A 19,192-nucleotide genomic window follows, 5' to 3' on the forward strand; every position below is an offset into this window, starting at 1 on the left:
CCCTCGCGCCGTTGTCGGTGTCGATGCCACCCAGCCGAAGAAGAGGAAGCCGAGGGCGCCACCGGAAAAACCACCGGGAATGTCGAACGCCGACTCGAAGGTAGAGGTTCAGCGCCGGGAGGCCATCACCACTGACCGGTGGAACAGGCTCAATGCCAAGAGGGCCCGGGAAGCGGCCGCATCGGCGGCAGCTACGGCGGAGTAGGGAGAGACGTCTCGCGCGGCGGAGCAGGCCGAGGCGTCTCGCGCGGGGATGATGAATCCACCCGGCGGCCACGGCCCGCAATCCTGGAGCCAGCAGAGCGTCGGGTCGCCGGCCAGCTTCTCGGCGTCGGGCCCACCCTCGCCAAGGCCAAGGAGACGTGCAAGCCACCGCGCGGCTACAAGCGTCCTTCGAGCAGTGCATCACCGACGCCAAGAACCACGCCGTCCAGAGGGAAGAGAAATCCGAGGCAAGGTGGTCGGCGTTGATGAAGAACAGCGCCGTCAAGCTCAACCTGCTCCGGACCAACGTCATCGCGAAGAAGAGAAACACCGATCAGGCGTTCCAGATGGGGGCTGACATTTCGATGATGGACGAGCAGGTCAAGGCGTGGTACCTGGTGGAGCGCGGCCTCATCTTGAACCAGATACCGACGACGACCGTGCCAACTCCGACGCTGACCCCAACGCCACCGCCAAGCCCGAGCGATGATGCCTCCATGATGCCCAGCACAGAAGCCGCGTCGACGCCGACCAGCCCGCGCACGCTGATCCCTGCCAGTCCGATGTCGAAGGAGGATGCCGCCGTTTGATGCATTGCCTGTGTGTCCTTTCTTTTTGAACGCCGAACTTTCGAGTGATTGATCACCAAACTGTGGGGTGGTGAGCGCCAGACTTGTGGCGTTTTTTTGGGTATCGGGAAATGGCGAGTTTGAATTTATAACGTCTTGGGGCCGACACCCGAGGGTGTGGCTGGAAACTAGATCGCCCCCAGGGCCCAAAAAGCATCGGCTGAGGGGCCAAAATAGCGCCGGCTGGTGCGCTGGGGGGGGCCGAACGGCTGGAGATGCTCTTAAGCTCCCTAGCCGGTCAAAAAGGTTTGACTATATGTACACAAGTAAAAAAAAGTTAATCCAACTTAGGTCAACACTTCCCATTCAGCTGCTAACTTTTTCAAGAGAAGCAAACAAGCAACATTTATATTTCGGAAAAATCACAATGAACATTGTAAATTTCTTTTGACTATTTTCCTACATAGCAAGTATCATTTGTGGTTTTGTCAAATGTTTGATGGTCACTGGTACTACTTAATGAAAATTAATGCAAAATCCCTTTAAGTAGAATAGTCGAAGCATATATTTCATTTCACTAAAAGAATATGCATATTTGTCAGCTCACAAAAAGAAAAGGATATATCTCAATGATAGAATTAGTTGTGCTTTATTTCGAAAAAAGTTGTGGTGGTTCCGTTTCAATACACATTCCACTGCAAGAGCATAAGCACGGTATGGTTACGAGGCTTACATCAGACAGGAACAATGAATCTACAATGAGCAGCTTAGCAAGTATTTGGTCGGAGCCTTCACCAATGTTTCTTGGTATATCTCAATCCATACAATAAGAACATTGTTTTAGACAACACTCCAAGAATTTAGCACTCAACAACGTACATAATCTCCTAAAACTCTAAGCTCCCTTAAAGGAGGCTCTTAGTGAATCGGGGTTGTAGGTTGCGTCATGGGCTCCACATGTATGTGTCTATCTGGAGCATTGTTTTTGCAGTTTGTCTAATTCATATCTAGATGTTTTCTAAGAATGTCGCATCTAAGCTTCCATAAATAACGCAGCAACAAGGAAAAAAAACAGAGACAAAAAAAAAAGACCACAAACATAGTGAACATCAGATTAGGTGACATAACTATGTCACATCTAGACGTGTCCTAAACAGACCCTTGTTTTTGACTCTTGGGGGTCCATTTGCATGTATTGGTGGCGGCTGAGTGTGCATTTGTTGAGCACGTGTCATTGCCTCTATACATTTTGTTTCTGCACATGCACCAATTTTTTTCTCCTTCGGATTTGGGTGAGAGCGGCGTTGTCGTTGGTCTCTAGCATGAGAGTGTGGCAGCGTTCTTCTCGTGGGGGCTCAGTCGCTTCTGCTTCTACGGAGGGGAGGGGCATGCGACCATTTCTTTCTCTCCCGCATCGGCTTCTTCGAAGTTGAAAGTTAGTACAAAGTTGAGTCATCTATTTTGAAACGGAGGGAGTAGATCTGAAGGTGAGGCTGCGGTGTGGTTCGGCTGGTGGGTTTGCATTGTCTGGTTCCTTTTTCTTCTCTGGCCTCGGAGGATTGTTATTTTCTTTGGTCCCTGTTAATTGCTTCCTATTGATTATGGGCATAGAATTTGGTTGTGTTTGGGTGAGGTTTGTGGATTGTGGGTTTGGGGGTGGTGTGCGGGTGTTGGGACGGTTTGTATTGGTCGTTTGCGTGGTCTATATGGCTGTCACGTTGCGGTTTTGTTTTGTCTGTCGTCCATCTTTTTCCATGTATGAATTTGGGGCTAAACTCCAACATAAATATAGGTAGTTTGTGAGCATTCAGAAAAATAATGTTGTTTGCTGTTTATCTAGGCCGATGTTTCCCTGTTTAGAGCAAATCTCCATAAAAAAATTGTTTATGGAGAGTTGGGGCAAAAATAGCTGTCCAAAAGCTCCGGTAAACCCAGGATTTTTTTTGCCGGATCCTTTATAATTCCCTCTAGTAGCAACTTTTAACAGATCACGTATCCACAAAATAACTACAGTTTTGGGGGAAGTTTGGGCAAAAAGTCTCCAACAGATCCCCTAAACATACATTAAATTTATAGGATCTTGTAAACTTACACTACTAGAAAAAAGCCTATACACAAAAACTTACCAGCAGCGCTGCTTAAAATACAACGCTACTGCTACTCGTGATAGCAAAACACGCTACTGAAAGGAAAATAGCAGTAGCGCGTCCTCCGCAAAACGCGCTACTGCTCTAATTGCCATGACCTCGCCCCTCGCTAATTTTAGCAGCAGCGCCCTATAATGAACCGCGCTACTGCTATTCAGATTAGCTGTAGCGCGTTTCGGCAAACGCGCTACAACTATCCCTACCTTATCCCATGCGCACGACCGACCCTCTCTGTAACTCACACTCTCACTCTCGCCCGCGTGCCGATAACCGTCGTCGTGCGTCGTCGCCGCCGCCGCCTTCGTCCGTCCGCCGCCGAGGTACTCCCCTCCTTCCCTCCCTCCTCCCTCCTCCTCGCACATCCTCCCTCCGCCTGCGGCCGCCCCTCCCTCCTCCGCCGCCGCCCTCCTCCCTCTGCCTGCGGCCGCCCCTCCTCCCTCCACCACCGGCAGCCCTCCTCCCACCGCCCTCAACCTCACCGCCGCCACCCGAGCCCACCCAGCACCGCCGCCTCCCGATCCCGATCCCGCCCTCGCCGCCCCTAGCTACCTCTCCGTCGCCCCCTACCCCCTGCCACTAGTTAGTACTAGAATTAGTAGTAGTAGATGTTAATTTAGGGTTCATAGCTAGTACTAAATGTTGCTTAGTTAGTACTAGATTTTTAGTACTGGTAGGTGTTAATTTAGGGTTCACATTAGTACTAGATTTTTAGTAGTAGATGTTAATTACTAGTAGTGATGGTACTAGTTAACTAGGGCAGTATGATTAATAGTAGTTGTAGTTGAACTAGTTTACTAAGTAAATTAATAAACTAGTTGAACTAGTTGAATTAATAAAACTAATGTATTTTTAGTAAGATAATTAATATAACTAGTTGAACTACTTTATTTTTAGAAAGAACTAGTTTTTTTTCTATTTATAGTAAGTTTATATTTAGTAAGAACTAGTTGAATTAATAAAACTAGTTGAACATGTCATATTTGTTGTTATTTTTTTAGTTTAAGCAATCATTTGGGATGTATTAGTGATAACTTATACGGTTTCAGGTGACCACCATCGTCCCCGTCACCGACCCCCTCCGACATCCCCGCCGTCGTCCCAGTCACCGACCCCTTCCGACATCGAGGTGAGACCAGCCAAATATCATTGTACATCTTGTGTTGTTTCTCAAATAGAATATGTGGTTGCCCAAGTGGCCGTTCATGTTCAGTTTACATCTCCGAGTGGCCTATGTTTTGCCGGAGTGTTGATTAATTTCCGTTCCGGCAAATTTCAGGCGCTCGATATGTCCTTTTTTAGCAAATTCATGCCGGATTTTTTCGTGAATTTTGGCATGACTTGTGCTAGAATATGTACACGTTTAATCTTTGAATTATGAACGTAGGAAATGTCGTACTCGGACGATGACAGTCTTCCGGGGGAGTGCAGCTGGTGCCATGACGATCGAGGTATGTGCGACAGGTTCGTTGAGTTGGACGAAGATCGGCGCTTCAGCATTAAGCTCGAGGAGATCTTCGATGTTAAAACGGTACGCAACAACGACAAGTGTTTTTTTCGTAATTAAGCATGACTTCAACTATTTCAACGTCTAATTTTCATATTTTACAATTCGACTAGCTTATTCCATGCCATGCAAGACGCTTTGTCTTGGAGAGGATGGGTTTTGAAGACCATAAAAATTTTGAAACAAAGAAAATACACCTAAGGACCCATCATGATATGGATTTTGAAGTAAATCTGTGCAATGCTCAGAGCGTAACCCATTTTGGTTGCCAAAATTGGGAAGCACTTTGCAAAATGTATGATTTTTATGAGGGTATGATTGTCACCATGGATCTTGGTGATTCTGACATCGAGCAAGACAATATGGACATTTGGGTCCTTGTTGATACGCTTCTGTTTATAGCGCTATGTGAGTTTCTCAAACATAGTTATTAACCAATTTATATTGCTTATTTCAAAATAGTTGATAGCTTATTTCCATTGACAACTTATTTTGATTCTTCAAAGACTGTGCGGAAGATGGTAGATAAAACCCACTACACCGATGGCACCGAATTAACGTATAAGGAGAAAAATCATCTGATCGCATTTTGTACTCTTCTTGAGAATTACAATAACTATTATCGAACTCCTCCAAATTATGGTGAATACGTGCCACTAGTGCATGTGTTGAACCACGGTAACTTCTCTGGAGATACCCTGGTAAGATTTTTTACTATTCCGACATCCGTGCATCTTTTGCATACTTCTAAACCTAGTACATCATTGCTAACTACGAAGTTATTATTATGTTTTTCAACAGAAACTCCCGATGGATTGTGTGCCTCATCTGATGTCTCTGAATGGTCGCCTCTCAGTTCTGAACATACTGCCAGGTAAATCCAGGGAGCTCACCTGTGCATGTCGGATTTCTAAAACCGGTGAACACATGATCATCAAAGAATGGAAGAAATGTATGGACATTCGCAAGGAGGTTCTTGGAAGTAACATTCAGCGAAAGGCAAGAATTGGAGACAGGCTAATCTCCATTCTCCATAATGGAGAGTCAGGGCCTATCTTGTTTTTTGCTATTTCACCTTAGAAAATGTAGTAGGTATTAATCGAATGTAGTAGGTCCTATGAGGTACAATATGTTTATTATGTGGTAATGTGTTAGAGTTGATAATGAGGAGTACTTGTGATTACGACTAGTGACCAATTTGCTATGACAATGATGTATTATGATGATAAGTTGTTAATGATATGATGATGATGATGATATTATTATATCATTGGGTGAAAGAACCGCGGATTAGTTTCAAGTGGATGGACATCCACTTGAAACTAGTCCACGATTCTTTCACCCCGTGATGTAATAACTCATTATGATGTAAAAACAATCTCTAAATTCCTGTTGTATGAAAACTTTTGTAAAGGTGTATGAATACAACATGAAATAAAAAAGAAATAAAATACTAAATAATAGTAGTAGCGCGGGAAAGGGGAAGCGTTACTACTAGTTACCAGTAGCGCGGTTCTGAAGAACCGCTACTACTAAGTCAATTTAGCAGTAGCGTGCATACAGGCGCGCTATTGCTAAGGTTTAGCTGTAGCGCCTTATCAGTAGCGCTCCTTCCCGCGCTACTGATAGGCCTAAAACCCGCGCTGCTGCTAGGCTTTTCCCTAGTAGTGTTAACCTCAACTTCCCTTTTGGTTTACAGGAAGCCTTGCTTCCCGTAAACTTTGGGCATCAAGGTAACCACCTGAAACTCCATGCCGCGCAACCGCCGCCCCGCCAGTATGCTGCCACGTCCCTAGAATGCTAGCATGCCATCGCCGCGTAGCTGGTAAGTGACCGCCGCTTCGCCAAAAAATTGCCGCGTCGCTGGAAGCTGCCTGTCGCCGCTACCGCCCTTGCTTGCCCCTGGAAATGCTCTCACGCGTGTCGTTGATGGGCCCTAGGCCATTATCTAGTATAGTTTAATGAAAATAAAATAAAATAGATTTAGGGGAAGAAGTTTACGGGATCTGACAAAAGTAGCTCCCAGGAAAAGTTCTCCTAAAATTTACATACATCATGCAAAAACACTTTTACAGAAAGGTTTTTAGAGGAACCGTTGGAGTTGCTTTAACTCCCATCACCTTTATGGGAAGATGACCCTTCCGGTATAATTTGGTGGGCATAGAACCACCTAAACTTCAGCCTGAGGAAACCCTCGTGCCACCGCGCTGGGCCACTGCCGGCGTACTACCCCGTGCCGCACCTCTCTGGCCACCTCACGTGTCACTGACTACCGGGCCCTAGGTCATTACCTAGGATTATTTAATGAAAAAATAGGAGAAGATATTTACGGGAACTGAGAAAAGTAGTTATCAGACAATTTCATCTAAATTATACGGACAACCCGTAAAACAACTTTATGAAAAGTTTATTAGGGTTCCCCCGAAAAAAACAGAAAAGTTTATTAAGGGAAGATGTTTAGGGGTGAGGTTTGTTATGTTCCAGGGAAGGGAACTGTTGATGTTGCGCTAGCGCTATTTTTAGTTGTGCATACTTCTTTTTGCATGGGCGTGGCAGAAAACCGCACGGCAAGGTGCGTGTATCACTCTAGTCTCTATTCTTAATGGAGCACTTGGTGAATAGTCCGCGCGGTTTATTTTCGCTGGTTTATTTTCATCATCCTTTCATCACTTTTCCGTCATCCTACCACCTCTGCTAAAACCTCGTACTGAGCCCCCCATCCGCCCCACGCATTCCAGGACCTAACCTCCGGATCATCGAACCAAAACAGTTGAAAAAAGACCTAAAAAAAACCTACGAAAATAAACCAGCGAAGCAAAAACGCCAAACGAATCGCCGTCGAGCGAGGCCTCCTGCCCTCGAGCGAGTCGCACAGCAGATCATGCGCCACCGCCTTCCATCCTTCGCCACCGCCGATCCATCCCTTCGTCGCCGCCCCTCCATCCCTTCGCCGCCGCCCTCGCACCTTTCCTCCCAAAAATCTCTCAGGTCGGCTCGCCCACGCGACCGCCAGGACGATGACGCTGCCGACGCCGACGCCCGCCAGCGACGGCAAGTTGGATCTGGACGGCGTGCTCGTAGCGCCTCTCACCATCTGCGTGATCGGGGTCGGCGGATTCATCTACTCCCACCTTTGCAAGCACCTCATGGTCGAGATCCCGGACTCCGTCCTCGCCGTCGACGTCTACTGCTACAAGATCCGCCGCCTCGTCGACCCTCCCCCGCCCACCTCGCCTGCTGCAGCAACTTCCACCGCGTCAATGTCAAGAACGACTCCGGCATGGAGGGCCTCTTCAAGATGGTCGATCTGGTGCGCCCCTCCCCACCTCCCCTCCCTCCCCGCTCGCTCTTGTCCTATAATGGCGGATTGGTCTGCAAAAAATGGAATGCCAGGGCCGTTTTTGCCGTATTTTTTTCTGTAAAAAAAGAGGAAGTGGGATCAAGCCGCAAATGTTTTGGTCCGCGGCGGTGAGACTGCCCGCCGGAGCTCTATCCGGCGTTCAATTCCATAGCACTACTACGTATCCTGCCGCCCCTTATGCTTTGCCGCTGCAGCTCGTTCCACCGGTGCTTCAGAGTGCTGCAGCTGCAATTCAGAAACTAAGTCAGGCCTGTGCTCCATGATACAGTCTCTAGCAGTAATCTAAGCAAGCTAGCCTATGTGTTACTGGGACTAAGTATTCATATTTACTATCTCTGTGTTTCTTGTTGCCTCAGGAAAAACTACCGGATGAGCTTATAGCGCGAGAAGTTGTTATAAATGATGTTGATCCATCTGTACGGCATAAGCTCATGAAACGGCAAACACAGGATGAGGTAAATCAGTTACAACCAAACATCCCTGATGTACTTGTTCTATTGAAAGTCTACTGCTACATAGGTTATATTTGCTTTCTGTAGCCAGCATATGAAAAAATGTACTAAAAACATTTGAGGCAGTGGATCCCAACAGCAGAACAGCAACTATGCTCGAGGTAATCAACCTTACGGAATACTGGTTGTTCTGAATGCAAGGCATCTTTGATAAATTGAGGGTAATGCCAATGCCCTATTTTTGTTTGTAGATTGCAGGGAGGTTGTCCAAGCTAGAAAAGAAAGGATGGAGGCCAAGGCGAACAATCATCGTCTGCAGTTGGGATGCAGAAGAGTTTGCGCTGGTATGTTCTTGCTCGCATGCTCTCAGATGCTTTCTTATCCGCAAGTGTAAGCTCTAAAGCGTAGAAAAATCCAATGTCTCATATAGGGTCTATGGAATGACCGAAGAGGACATGGATATGCTTTCTTCAAGAACTGTTGCTTGTCCGAACGTAGATATGTCAATGTTTGGGCCTGGAAGTCTGATGCTCTGTGGTGCAACCCCACAACTCGATGAACGAATCAAGGAAGCAAGCAGAATGGTATTTTATCTCTGCACCTAAAGCATTTATAAGCATAGAATTTAAACTCCCTGAGCAGCACTGAGTACATATTAGAGACTTGTCTACATAGATTCCAAATTTATTTAATTATTTGACCCTTTCATTTTTTCTCATGATTGAAGGTACCCGATCCTGATGGTCCGTCTCATACCTTGTATGGCTACATGATTCGCCAGAATCCTCCGATGGGTATAGTGGTGGAATTGTCATATAATTCCGTTGTGGCACAAATGAGCGATCATGAGAGCTTCATTTGATTGAAACATACTGAAGTATTAAGCTTCTATTTTCAGATTGCAAGAGTGGCCGGTGCGGAACAGACTTTGCAACTTTGGCCAGCACATTGGAGTCCCTTCACTTGACATCTCTTATGGATTATGTAAGTGAAAATGCTCTTGGTTAAGGCCGGCATAAAATTCTCTCTTAAACATAATGCCCGTGCGTTGCCACGGGCCAATAATAGCTCTCCTCCCAGTGTGTCCAGCAGCTTGCCATGCTATTGTCATCTGCTTTCAATTCCACTGGCATGTCAGCCCAGCAGAAGCAGCCACTTGCCGTTTACGAACGGTCGTTCAATCTTACCATGTCAGAGGGATGCAAACAGCAAAGGGATCATAAAAGAATCTCCAGAAAGGTCAAGGCTGCACTAAGCAAATATGAGATGCAGAATTCGGTGAGTTAGTTTATCCCTCGTATACCTCTCTCTATATATTTGTTTGTGTCCAAAATTACATCAACCAAAACGCTACTCAAAACAGCTGATGGACCTCGTTTGATTAATTAATTTATCCCACAGTCCAGAGAAACCTCTACATTTTTTAATAGCAATTCCATCAGTTTAAAGGCCTACTTGATCAAAACATGTGGTGGAACTTGCTGCTACCGACCTCCATGGACGCTTATTAGCTTCACTGAATGTGCTGCTTCTTTGTGATAAGCTTGGAATGTTCATTTATGTATTCCTTTTGATTATCCCGCTGAATTGTGGCCACGACACCGTGTAAAGAGAGAGTGGACAAGTACAAGAAGTTCTTTTTATTTCAGTGCATAATTTGGAACTCCCCCTTAATTCGAATGCCACACCTACTGATTTTCTTGTTTTCTGCCGTCTTACAGGGGCACGCCTGTTATCAGCTTCATGTGATCTGCGGTGTGATAGTATCTGTATCTGGTCGTGACTGGAAGCGAAAAACTCGATTGATGATGACTACTACCATCACATACATGCCAACTTTCTGGTGATGCGGGATGTTGGCTCTGTAGGTTCAGTTCCAGTACTCTTCTTTGCTGAACTTAGCAATGACGATGATGGCGACAAGGATAGCCAGCTTTTATGTTGCCCTGTGGATTTTCCAACACCAGGGGCTGGTATGCTCCCGTTCTTATGTTTAAGATAAGATTCTCTTTATCATCAGATAGATAGATATGGATCTTCATTAACTGTTCTGATGCTCATATCACACACACAATCAACTCACGAGAATCTTACTTCTGAAGTCAAGCTAGAAAGTACTCCCTCTGTAATTTAATATAAGACATTTTTTGAGATGTTGTAAGTGTTAAAAACATCTTATATTAAGTTACAGAGGGATTATATGTTTATATATTCTGTAGGTTAAATACTGATGTTGTCTGTTTTGTTAAAAAATAAGTGGGTGTAAATCTCTGCTCTGATTACTAATTGTGTTCTGCATACGTGTGTCAGAGGCAGTGCGCTGCCTTTTCTGCAAGCTAGAAGGGATCAAGATTGCACATGATGGAGACCACGGTCTGGAGGGATCCACGACTGCGACAATAAAAACGGCACCCAAGTCGCCCACCCGTGCCCACTCCCAGCCTTTCCTCTGGACGCAACACACAGGATCGGTGGAGCACCACCGAGCGTAGCACCGACTACGACCTCCATTTTTCTTTGTGGGCTAGAGAAAATATTCTGCCAGAGCTCTCCTAGCGCGTGCACTTTCTTCCGTGGCCAGCAGCAGCGACAAAAAATCTGGGCACTTAGGGTGAGATAGACAAGCATGACTTTCCTTTTTGTAATGATATTTGCATTCCAGAAGTAGTTCTTGCTTCATGAGATTCTGCTTATGTTTATTTTCAGATTTCAGGACTGACATAGAGGAAATGATTAGTACTTTGAGCCGATCGTGGACCTGTGGTAGTTGATATGCTTGATTGTTCTACTCTAGATAGTTATATGCTTTACTGCAGTTTTAATATCTGGTGAGTTGAGAAAAAAAAATTAGTCTTCCTTTATATAGGTATGTTGCCTTGCTGAGGCTGCTTTGCCTTTGCTATATTTGCTGCTCTTGGCTATACTATTGTTCTGTATATATAGAGATCGGAGAAGAGAGCAGCAGCCTATTACTACTGATTTTGTTCAAGCTGCTACTTGCTTACTGTTACACATCTACACATGCAAGGCTGCTGATTGCTGACTGCAATCCATTCATGATATGTAGATATGTATGCTTCTGCTAGGTACTTGTGAACAGGGAGACAACGAATGGACGCTTCAGTGCTAGCCGGTCGGTGGCCACGCATTGGCAGCCACTGCTTGGATACATAACTCCAGCCAGCTATGGTGAGCAGACTTTGATCTTGGTATGTTAGTCCGAGTGGATAAACATTACTAGATGTTCAATGTGATGTGACTGTATTGGTTGGACGTCGATTAGGATATAAGTAGGACATAGCCACATATGATTTTTTTTCCAGTTGCCATATGATGGAAATCAGTAGCTTGATTTGCTCAACAAACGTTCATGGTATGTGTGTGTGCTTGATAAAATGCCCGTCCGAGCAAACAATTTGTTGTGTGCTACCTAAGATATGCAAGTTGGATGTGGAGGAGAATCATGTACAACCCTTAGGTTCTATGGTTAATCTGTTTAACCTAAGAGGTGGTCATCAAGTTTGAGATGGCAAGTGTAGGTGCTATATACTGTTTTCCATGAACCAATAAAATGCATTGCCTATTTTTCTACTCAGATTTGTTTGTTATTTCTGATGGAACATGAAAATACTTCTGAAAGGATTATAATTTCTACCTGAGATTTCAGTGTTTTTGTAGACAGTAAAACTCCAGCTGTTATTTTGCTATATCTGTTTAGGAAGGTTGAGCACAAAGTAAGAAAATACTACTTTCATCATAAAAACAGTTGCTTAAAATATTAGTCTATCATGATCTAAAAAAGGTGTATCATTTGTGATATATGTACTGTTTTTAAATTGTCACAAAGTATATGCACACACTATTCATTCATCCATCTAGATCTAATGTATCTTTTCATGTCCCTGCAAAAGAGCTTATCACTATGTGTGTTCTGGTTATATATCAACAAGAATAGCAGAGGAATCGATGGCAAAAATAAGGAACAATATTCTTATTTCCAAGAAAGGCATTTAGTTGATTCATGTCAGTTCTTGGAACTAAAGCATCATACAATGATAGGTAACAGTAAGATACTTGACACATCTGAAGCTGAAAGTGTTCACTTATATTTTGTAAACTTTTTCAGTGTATTTATATTCTATAAGAGCGTCAAAGTCGTGTTTTGTTTTTTTGGATACAGCAATGATGTTTTGATCATTGCTTTAGTAAAACATACATATGAAGTATGATAGTGAAGCTAAATGCATGCCCAATGGTCAATTCAAGACTTCAAGGTTAATTTGTTTTGTGTGTGTTGCTTAAAATGTTAAAGCTGGCCTACATCAATTTTTGCAGGTGGGCTGGTGCTCTCAGCATAATACTTTTTGTGCAGTTGTGTTACAACATATTTTCATTGAGATGTTATCCAGTATTTTTCAGCTCCTAAAGGTTGTGCACTTGTGCCATAATTTTTTTGCGTGAAACTATAACAAAATTGTGTAAGGTGAAATTTTGGTAGTTGCGTAAGCTAACCATTTTAGTCTTTTCTTTCTTAAGATCACATTATAGCACTTGCATAAGCTGAACCAAGATGCTTTCTTGCTACTGCTGTAGTATGTAATGAAATTCTGAGATAATAATGTAGTTAAGCAACTTTCTATAACTGACTCTGTAGGTCTTAGTAGTGCAGATTCCTTTTGGACTGCAAGGAGTTTACTGAGATACAAATCATTGTGTGCAGGATAATCATATGAATATTCCTGCTTAGTTGTAGATATGTAGGTTTAGTAGCTTCTCGGGTTCCCATCTAATCCTAACATGCAGTTGTTTGTATTTTTTTTCGCCTTTACCATTGTTTTTTGGAATAGTCTATCAGTCATGTCTGAACCTAGCGTTCCTTAACAGATAGGCTCCTCATTTCAAAAGGATTAAATGAGTCTAGATATTGATAGTTTTGTAATAGATGTTAAGGTCGAACATCGCTCAATTTGTTACATGGACATGTCCTTAATCTTTCTTTTCGTTATCAATTTACATTGCAAAAATGGACTTTAATTATTCAATAATTGTGTTTGTGTTATATTGTTTGTATGTGTGAAATTTAACATGTAACTCTTGCAAACTATTTCAAGAGCCCGTGGCAACGCACGGGCCTCTACTAGTCACTAACTAAAAATGCAGGAGAAGAAACTACTATGATTATTCTTCAAAATGCCCTTCTTTTCCTGAACCGAAAAAAAGAACATCAGAATGGACTGAACTTACTGAAGCTCGAATCGAAGGCATATTAATCCCTGCTCTAGAGTGGGTTTCAGTTCGCTTGTACTTTATGCATATTAATCAAAGGGAGAGGGAGTATGTCTAGATCCGGAACAACACATGAGTAGTAATTAACCTGCTGGAGCTTCCATCTTCAATCACATGTTGATAATCGATCATGGCCATGTACTGAAAAATCAATCATGCATGGCAGAATTTATTCCGTATTCAGATCAGAGAGAAGAGCAACAGCTACATAGTGTGACACGGTTCAACAAATTATACGTGCACACACTCAAACCATTATTATTCAACAAAATCATATGAATGCATCAAAAAATTCAACCAGTAAACTAGCTAGCAGACTATGCAAACACACATCGAGTCTTTGATTATTTCAACTCTTAGAAACTGCCTGCCGCGACCGGGAATCATAACCATCACCTGGAGCACCGTCTGGTCTTAGAGGGGCTGATGGATGCGAAAGACCGCTGCGCACCGGCGACCAGAGGGCATGGCGGGAGCCATCGGGCGGCGTCGTGACAAGTAGCGGCGCCTTGACGTCATGTCCGCAGCGACATCTAGGTCAGCGAGGCGCACAGCTCGCCACTCACGACGAACACAGGTAATGTCGGCGGGACACAACCCAAGAGGAGCGGTCTGACTCGGACACGGTGGAGGAGCCGAAGGAGGGTCCTGGTTGAGGGGAGGGGACTCAAATACTGACGGTAGTATCGGTGGTGCAGGCGGAGGGGCACAAGGGAGCGGAGGGAACTCGTACATGTCTGGCAGCCTTTGCGGAGCAGAAATCGCCGACACCGGAGGTGGAGACGCCGACGATCCTGCAATGTCTGCTCTTTCGTCTCCAAACCAACACCAACCAACACCAACCATTCCGGCGACGGCGGTTGGCTCCTCCTCTCCTCGGCCGCACCGTGATCTTGCTGTCCTTTGCCTTTAGTTTCACTCTAAAGCACTCTAGCTCGCCGCCCTTCTTCTTCTTCCTACCCCCAAGCATCAAATGCCTAGGGGATACATCATCCTCGTCGTCATCCTCATCCTCCTCCTCATCATTATTGTTGTAAAATTGCAACCCATTGTCAACTTCTACGTCAGAGCATGGTGGGATCATAGGCGCCAGGGCCACTGCAGCTTTCACAGGCAGCGGGAACTCGGACCGTGTCGGTGCCACAATGGAGCGAGTGTCATTGCTCGCGGAGGCGAGTGTTTCCATTTCCGCCGCCATCTTTCCACCTTGCGGTCCATGCGGCTCGAGTCGTACCCCTTCCCGCCATCGATGACCACCTCCTCCAGACCCGCCGCGTCGCGCGCTAAGAACCTGATGAGTCGGACTTGGAAGCATGTGAGTTCCTCCGCGTCGAACTCCACCACCACCCTCTTCAAGGAACCCTTTAAGCAGTCCAACCGATCACGACTGCAGTGTTGGTAATATAAATCCAAACTCTCGCAACACTCCTCTTCGTCATCGTCGTAGCCTGTCTGGTTAACGGATCTGCACGGCGTAAGGTGTTGTAGTCGATCGGAAGAGGACTCGAACGTACACACGCGAGAGAGGTGAGTTTTGCGCTGCGCACAACCTTGCAGCTTTTCTAGTTTTCTTCTCGTTTATTTAACCACCGATTCAGCTAACTGAAAGATCCTATATTTGTGCCACGACCCAACTACTCGGACGTGCCATCCCACGTCCTAGGCCACGCACAAAGCATCGAGCCAACTGCCTAGCTACTACCCCGATCCAGCCGTGAACAAGCTCACGTTTGCATGGACCGGCTTATTTGCTGAAACTGAAACTAAACGACTAGTTTGACAGGATTACAAACATTCCAACAAATCACCACCTAATCCTGTCATCTAAGACTCCTTTACTTCAGTGACACCAATCCACTGACGCAGCAGGCTGAATCTGACGCGTCCAAGTGCCTTGGTGAGAAGATCGGCAAGTTGCCTGTTGGTGCCAACGTGCTCGACCTGAACTTTTCCATCCTCGATGCATTCACGAATGAAGTGAAAACGTATGTCGATGTGCTTACTCCGATCGTGATGCACCGGGTTCTTGCTCAGCGCGATCGCTGACTTGTTGTTGATGTACAACTTCACCGCCATGGGTTCGCTGCCGGCCAGTTCGCCGTAGAGGCGGCTCAGCCAGACGCCTTGGCATGCCGCCGTCGCCGCCGCCATGTACTCTGCCTCACAGGAGGAGAGGGCAACGACTTTCTGCTTCTGTGATGTCCATGTGATCGGGCTGCCGTTGAGAAAGAACACCACCCCAGTTGTACTCTTGCGATCGTTGACGTCGCCGGCGAGGTCACTGTCGCTGTACCCCACCAGTTCGGCTTCCTCCATGGTCCTTCTGTAGCAGCATCCATAGCCAGAGGTCCCTCGGACGTAGCGGAGGATCTGCTTCACCGCCGCCCAATGCGGCGCGCCCGGCGCCTCCATGTGCCGGCTGACGATGCCAACGGCGTGTGTGATGTCCGGCCTAGTGTTGCAGAGGTAGCGAAGGCTCCCAACAACACTCCGGTACTTGGTGACGTCGATGCCGCCGCCAGTGTCGCCCTTGATCAGCTGCAGCCGGTGCTCCATGGGCGTGTGACTCGAGTTGCAGTCCTTCATCCCTGCCTGCTCCAGCACCTTTTCAGCATAGGTGCTCTGACACAGCGTGATCACGCCCTCACGCTGCTCAACCTCGATCCCCAAGTAATAACTCAGGAGGCCAAGGTCGCTCATGTCGAACAGATGATGCATCTGCTCCTTGAAGCTCTTGATTTCCTCCACGTCAGTGCCGGTGATCACCAGATCGTCAACGTACACGCCGACCAGCAAGACGCCCGCTTCAGTTGCTCTTCGATACACGGCGTGCTCCAAGGGGCTCCGTTCGAAACCCAGGTTGGTGAGCTCGCCGTCGAGCTTGGCGTTCCAGGCGCGCGGGGCCTGGCGCAGCCCGTAGAGCGCCTTGCGTAGCCTGAGCACCTTGTTCTCGTTGTCGGGGTCGATGAAGCCGGGGGGCTGGTGCACGTACACTTCTTCGATCAGCTCGCCATTTAGGAACGCTGACTTGACGTCCATGTGGTGGACTTGCCACCCGGAATGCGCGGCGAGCGCGAGCAGGACGCGCACGGTCTCCATGCGCGCCACTGGAGCGAAGACCTCGTCGAAGTCCACCCCTTGTCGCTACACATATCCTTTCGCGACTAGCCTCGCCTTATGCTTCACGATGTTGCCAGCTGGATCCTTCTTGACCTTAAAAACCCACTTGAGACCGATGGCGACGTGACCAGGCGGGAGCGAGGCGAGCTCCCAGGTGCCATTGCTCCTGATCGCGTCCAGTTCATCCTCCATTGCGTGCCTCCAGCTGGGGTCCCCTCTTGCCTCCTCAACGCCGCCTGGTTCTTCCGCAGCTAGCAAGCAGAGGTGGTTCACCTCCACCTGCTCTTCCTCCCAGGCGTCGTCGAGCTCCTGCTCGATGCTAGCCATGCGCCTGTACCGTAGCGCAGCGCCGGCCGCAGCGTCATGCCGTCCAGTGTCATGCGACGGTGGCGTCGCCCAGTTGTGGGAGCTCAGGGCCGTCGTGCCCGGCGTTGCCTGCGGTGGGCTGTCCGGCCCTGGTCCATCGGGTGCGGCGGGCTGCGGTGTCGCGCCCAGGTCGTGGTGCCCGCCGGTCGGCAGATCACGGTACACCACCTCAAGTGTGGCGTGCGGCGCAGGCGTCGTCTCGCCGCCGCCGTTCCAGTTCCATCTCCGGTGCTCTTCGAACACCACGTCGCGCGTGACGCGCAGCTGCTTCGTCGCTGGGTCGTACACCCGATAAGCCTTGGCGCCGTCCTCGTAGCCGACGAAGACCATGGGCGTCGAGCGATCGGCCAGCTTGTCGATGCCGGGGCTGAGGCGCTTCACATGTGCAACACATCCAAACACACGAAGATGATGTACCTTGGGCTTCCGGTTGTGCCACGCCTCGTACGGGGTTCGCCCATCCAGGCTGCATGTGGGCGCGCGGTTCAGTAGGTAGACCGCGGTGCGCACGGCCTCACCCCAGAAGATCGCCGGCACGCCCATGCTCTTCAGAAGACAGCGCGCCATCTCCACCACCGTCTGATTACGGCGCTCGACGACGCCATTCTGCTGCGGTGTATACGGGGCGGTGGTGCAGTGTTTGATGCCGTGCTCGTCGCAGTACTCCCGGAATGCGGCGGAGTTGAACTCGCCACCGCGATCGGAGCGAAACGCCATAAGCCTCCTGCCCGGCGTTGCCTCTGCGAGCGCCTTGACCCGCTTGAAGCGCTTGAACGCCTCGTCCTTGGACTTGATCACCTCGATCCACATGAAGCGACTATGATCATCGACCATTAGCAAAAAGTACCTGTTGCCGCCCGCCGTGGCTGGCTTGATCGGCCCGCACAGGTCGCTATGGACCAGTTCGAGCCCGCGCTCTGCACGGTACTTAGACGCCTGTGGGAACGGGACGCGGTGCTGCTTCCCAAGAGCGCACCCGTCGCAGAACTCCTCGACGCGCTCGATCGTCGGCACCCCCTCCGCCATGCCCTTCTCTGCGAGCGCACGGAGTGAGCGGAAGTTGAGATGGCCGTAGCGTCCATGCCACAACCATGCCTCGTCCTGCATGACGGACAAGAGGCAGACGGGCGCCGCCATCTTTAGCTTGATGGTGTATAGCCTGTTCCTGGAGCGCGTCACCTGCGCAAGCAGCGCACGGTCGCGGTCGAACAGCTCCACCATGCCGCCCTCGACCACCGTCTTGCAACCGAGCTCGTCCAACTGGCCGAGGCTTATGATGTTGCTGCGCAGCCTCGGGATCAAGTACACGTCCGTGAGCGCGCGGTGACCCTTCTGGCGACTCTCGAAGACGATCGTGCCTCGCCCGCAGATGCTGACGAGCGATCCGTCCCCGAACTTGACCGTGCCCTTGATCGATTCGTCGAGTGTGGCGAACAGCTCTTTGTCGCCGGTCATGTGGTTGCTCGCGCCAGTGTCGAAGTACCACACCCCGGCGCCTGCATCCACCGGCACGACGCGGTCCTCATTGAGGTTCACGACCTCAGTCGCGCCCGGACTGTTTCCGCGGCTGCCGCTCGGCGTCAGCGCCGCGGCTGTTGGGGCGTCATCGCGCCCGCAGCTTTCCTCCGGCGCCGCGTCGTGCGCGACCTCGTCGCACAGCTGAGCCAGCAAGATTGCCGGCTGGTCGTCCTCTCCTTGCGCGAGGTGGGCCTCCTCGCCGCCGTCACGCCGCTCCTGGCGCGGCTTGTAGCACTCGCGGGCGAAGTGCCCCCACACGCCGCAGTTGTGGCACTTGCCATTGCGCTTCGGTGCCCTGTCGCGCCCGCCTCCGTTGCGCCCGCCGCCACGGCCACGACCGCGGCCGCGGCCACGGCCGCGTCCGCCGTTTGCCCCGGAGGAGCTGCCGCCCTGCTCCTTGTCCTTCAGACGGGCGTACCACTCCTCTTCAGTGAGAAGTAGGCGGCCACCCGAGCCGCCGTCGTTGTTGTCCTCCTCCAGGCGTTCCTCGACGACGCGCAGCCGGCCGGTGAGCTCATCCACCGACATGGTCGTGACGTCGAGCATGGTCTCGATGGCGATGGCCACCTGAGAATACCTGGCAGGGACCACACGCAGGAACTTGCGAACAATTTTTACCTCTTCGAGTGTGTCCCCAAGCGACCAGAGAGAGCCGGCGAGCCCTG

The 19,192-nt window shown here is 48.6% G+C and overlaps 1 protein-coding gene across 4 annotated transcripts; it reads left to right on the plus strand.

The window, feature by feature from the left end:
• The first annotated feature begins 7,262 nt into the window (after positions 1-7,262).
• Positions 7,263-13,182, plus strand: LOC119311499. 4 transcript variants are annotated; one of them, XR_005151087.1, is made up of 11 exons: positions 7,263-7,734; positions 8,142-8,240; positions 8,325-8,398; positions 8,489-8,581; positions 8,668-8,821; positions 8,965-9,031; positions 9,136-9,221; positions 9,433-9,515; positions 9,959-10,210; positions 10,548-10,848; positions 10,944-13,182. XR_005151087.1 is itself a non-coding variant. In XM_037587132.1 (10 exons), exons 4-9 carry the CDS (start codon positions 8,562-8,564, stop codon positions 10,082-10,084), a joined length of 651 nt encoding a protein of 216 aa, XP_037443029.1. In that variant the 5' UTR covers positions 7,263-7,734; positions 8,142-8,240; positions 8,325-8,398; positions 8,489-8,561; the 3' UTR covers positions 10,085-10,210; positions 10,548-10,895. The 4 variants fall into 4 exon arrangements, 1 of the variants encoding a protein (XP_037443029.1); XR_005151085.1 differs by having other exon boundaries at positions 9,136-9,515; positions 10,944-13,181; XR_005151086.1 differs by having other exon boundaries at positions 9,136-9,515; positions 11,324-13,180.
• The last annotated feature ends 6,010 nt before the right edge of the window (positions 13,183-19,192 follow it).

Source organism: Triticum dicoccoides, chromosome 5B, assembly GCF_002162155.2.
Source record: "Triticum dicoccoides isolate Atlit2015 ecotype Zavitan chromosome 5B, WEW_v2.0, whole genome shotgun sequence".
Lineage (NCBI taxonomy): Eukaryota > Viridiplantae > Streptophyta > Magnoliopsida > Poales > Poaceae > Triticum > Triticum dicoccoides.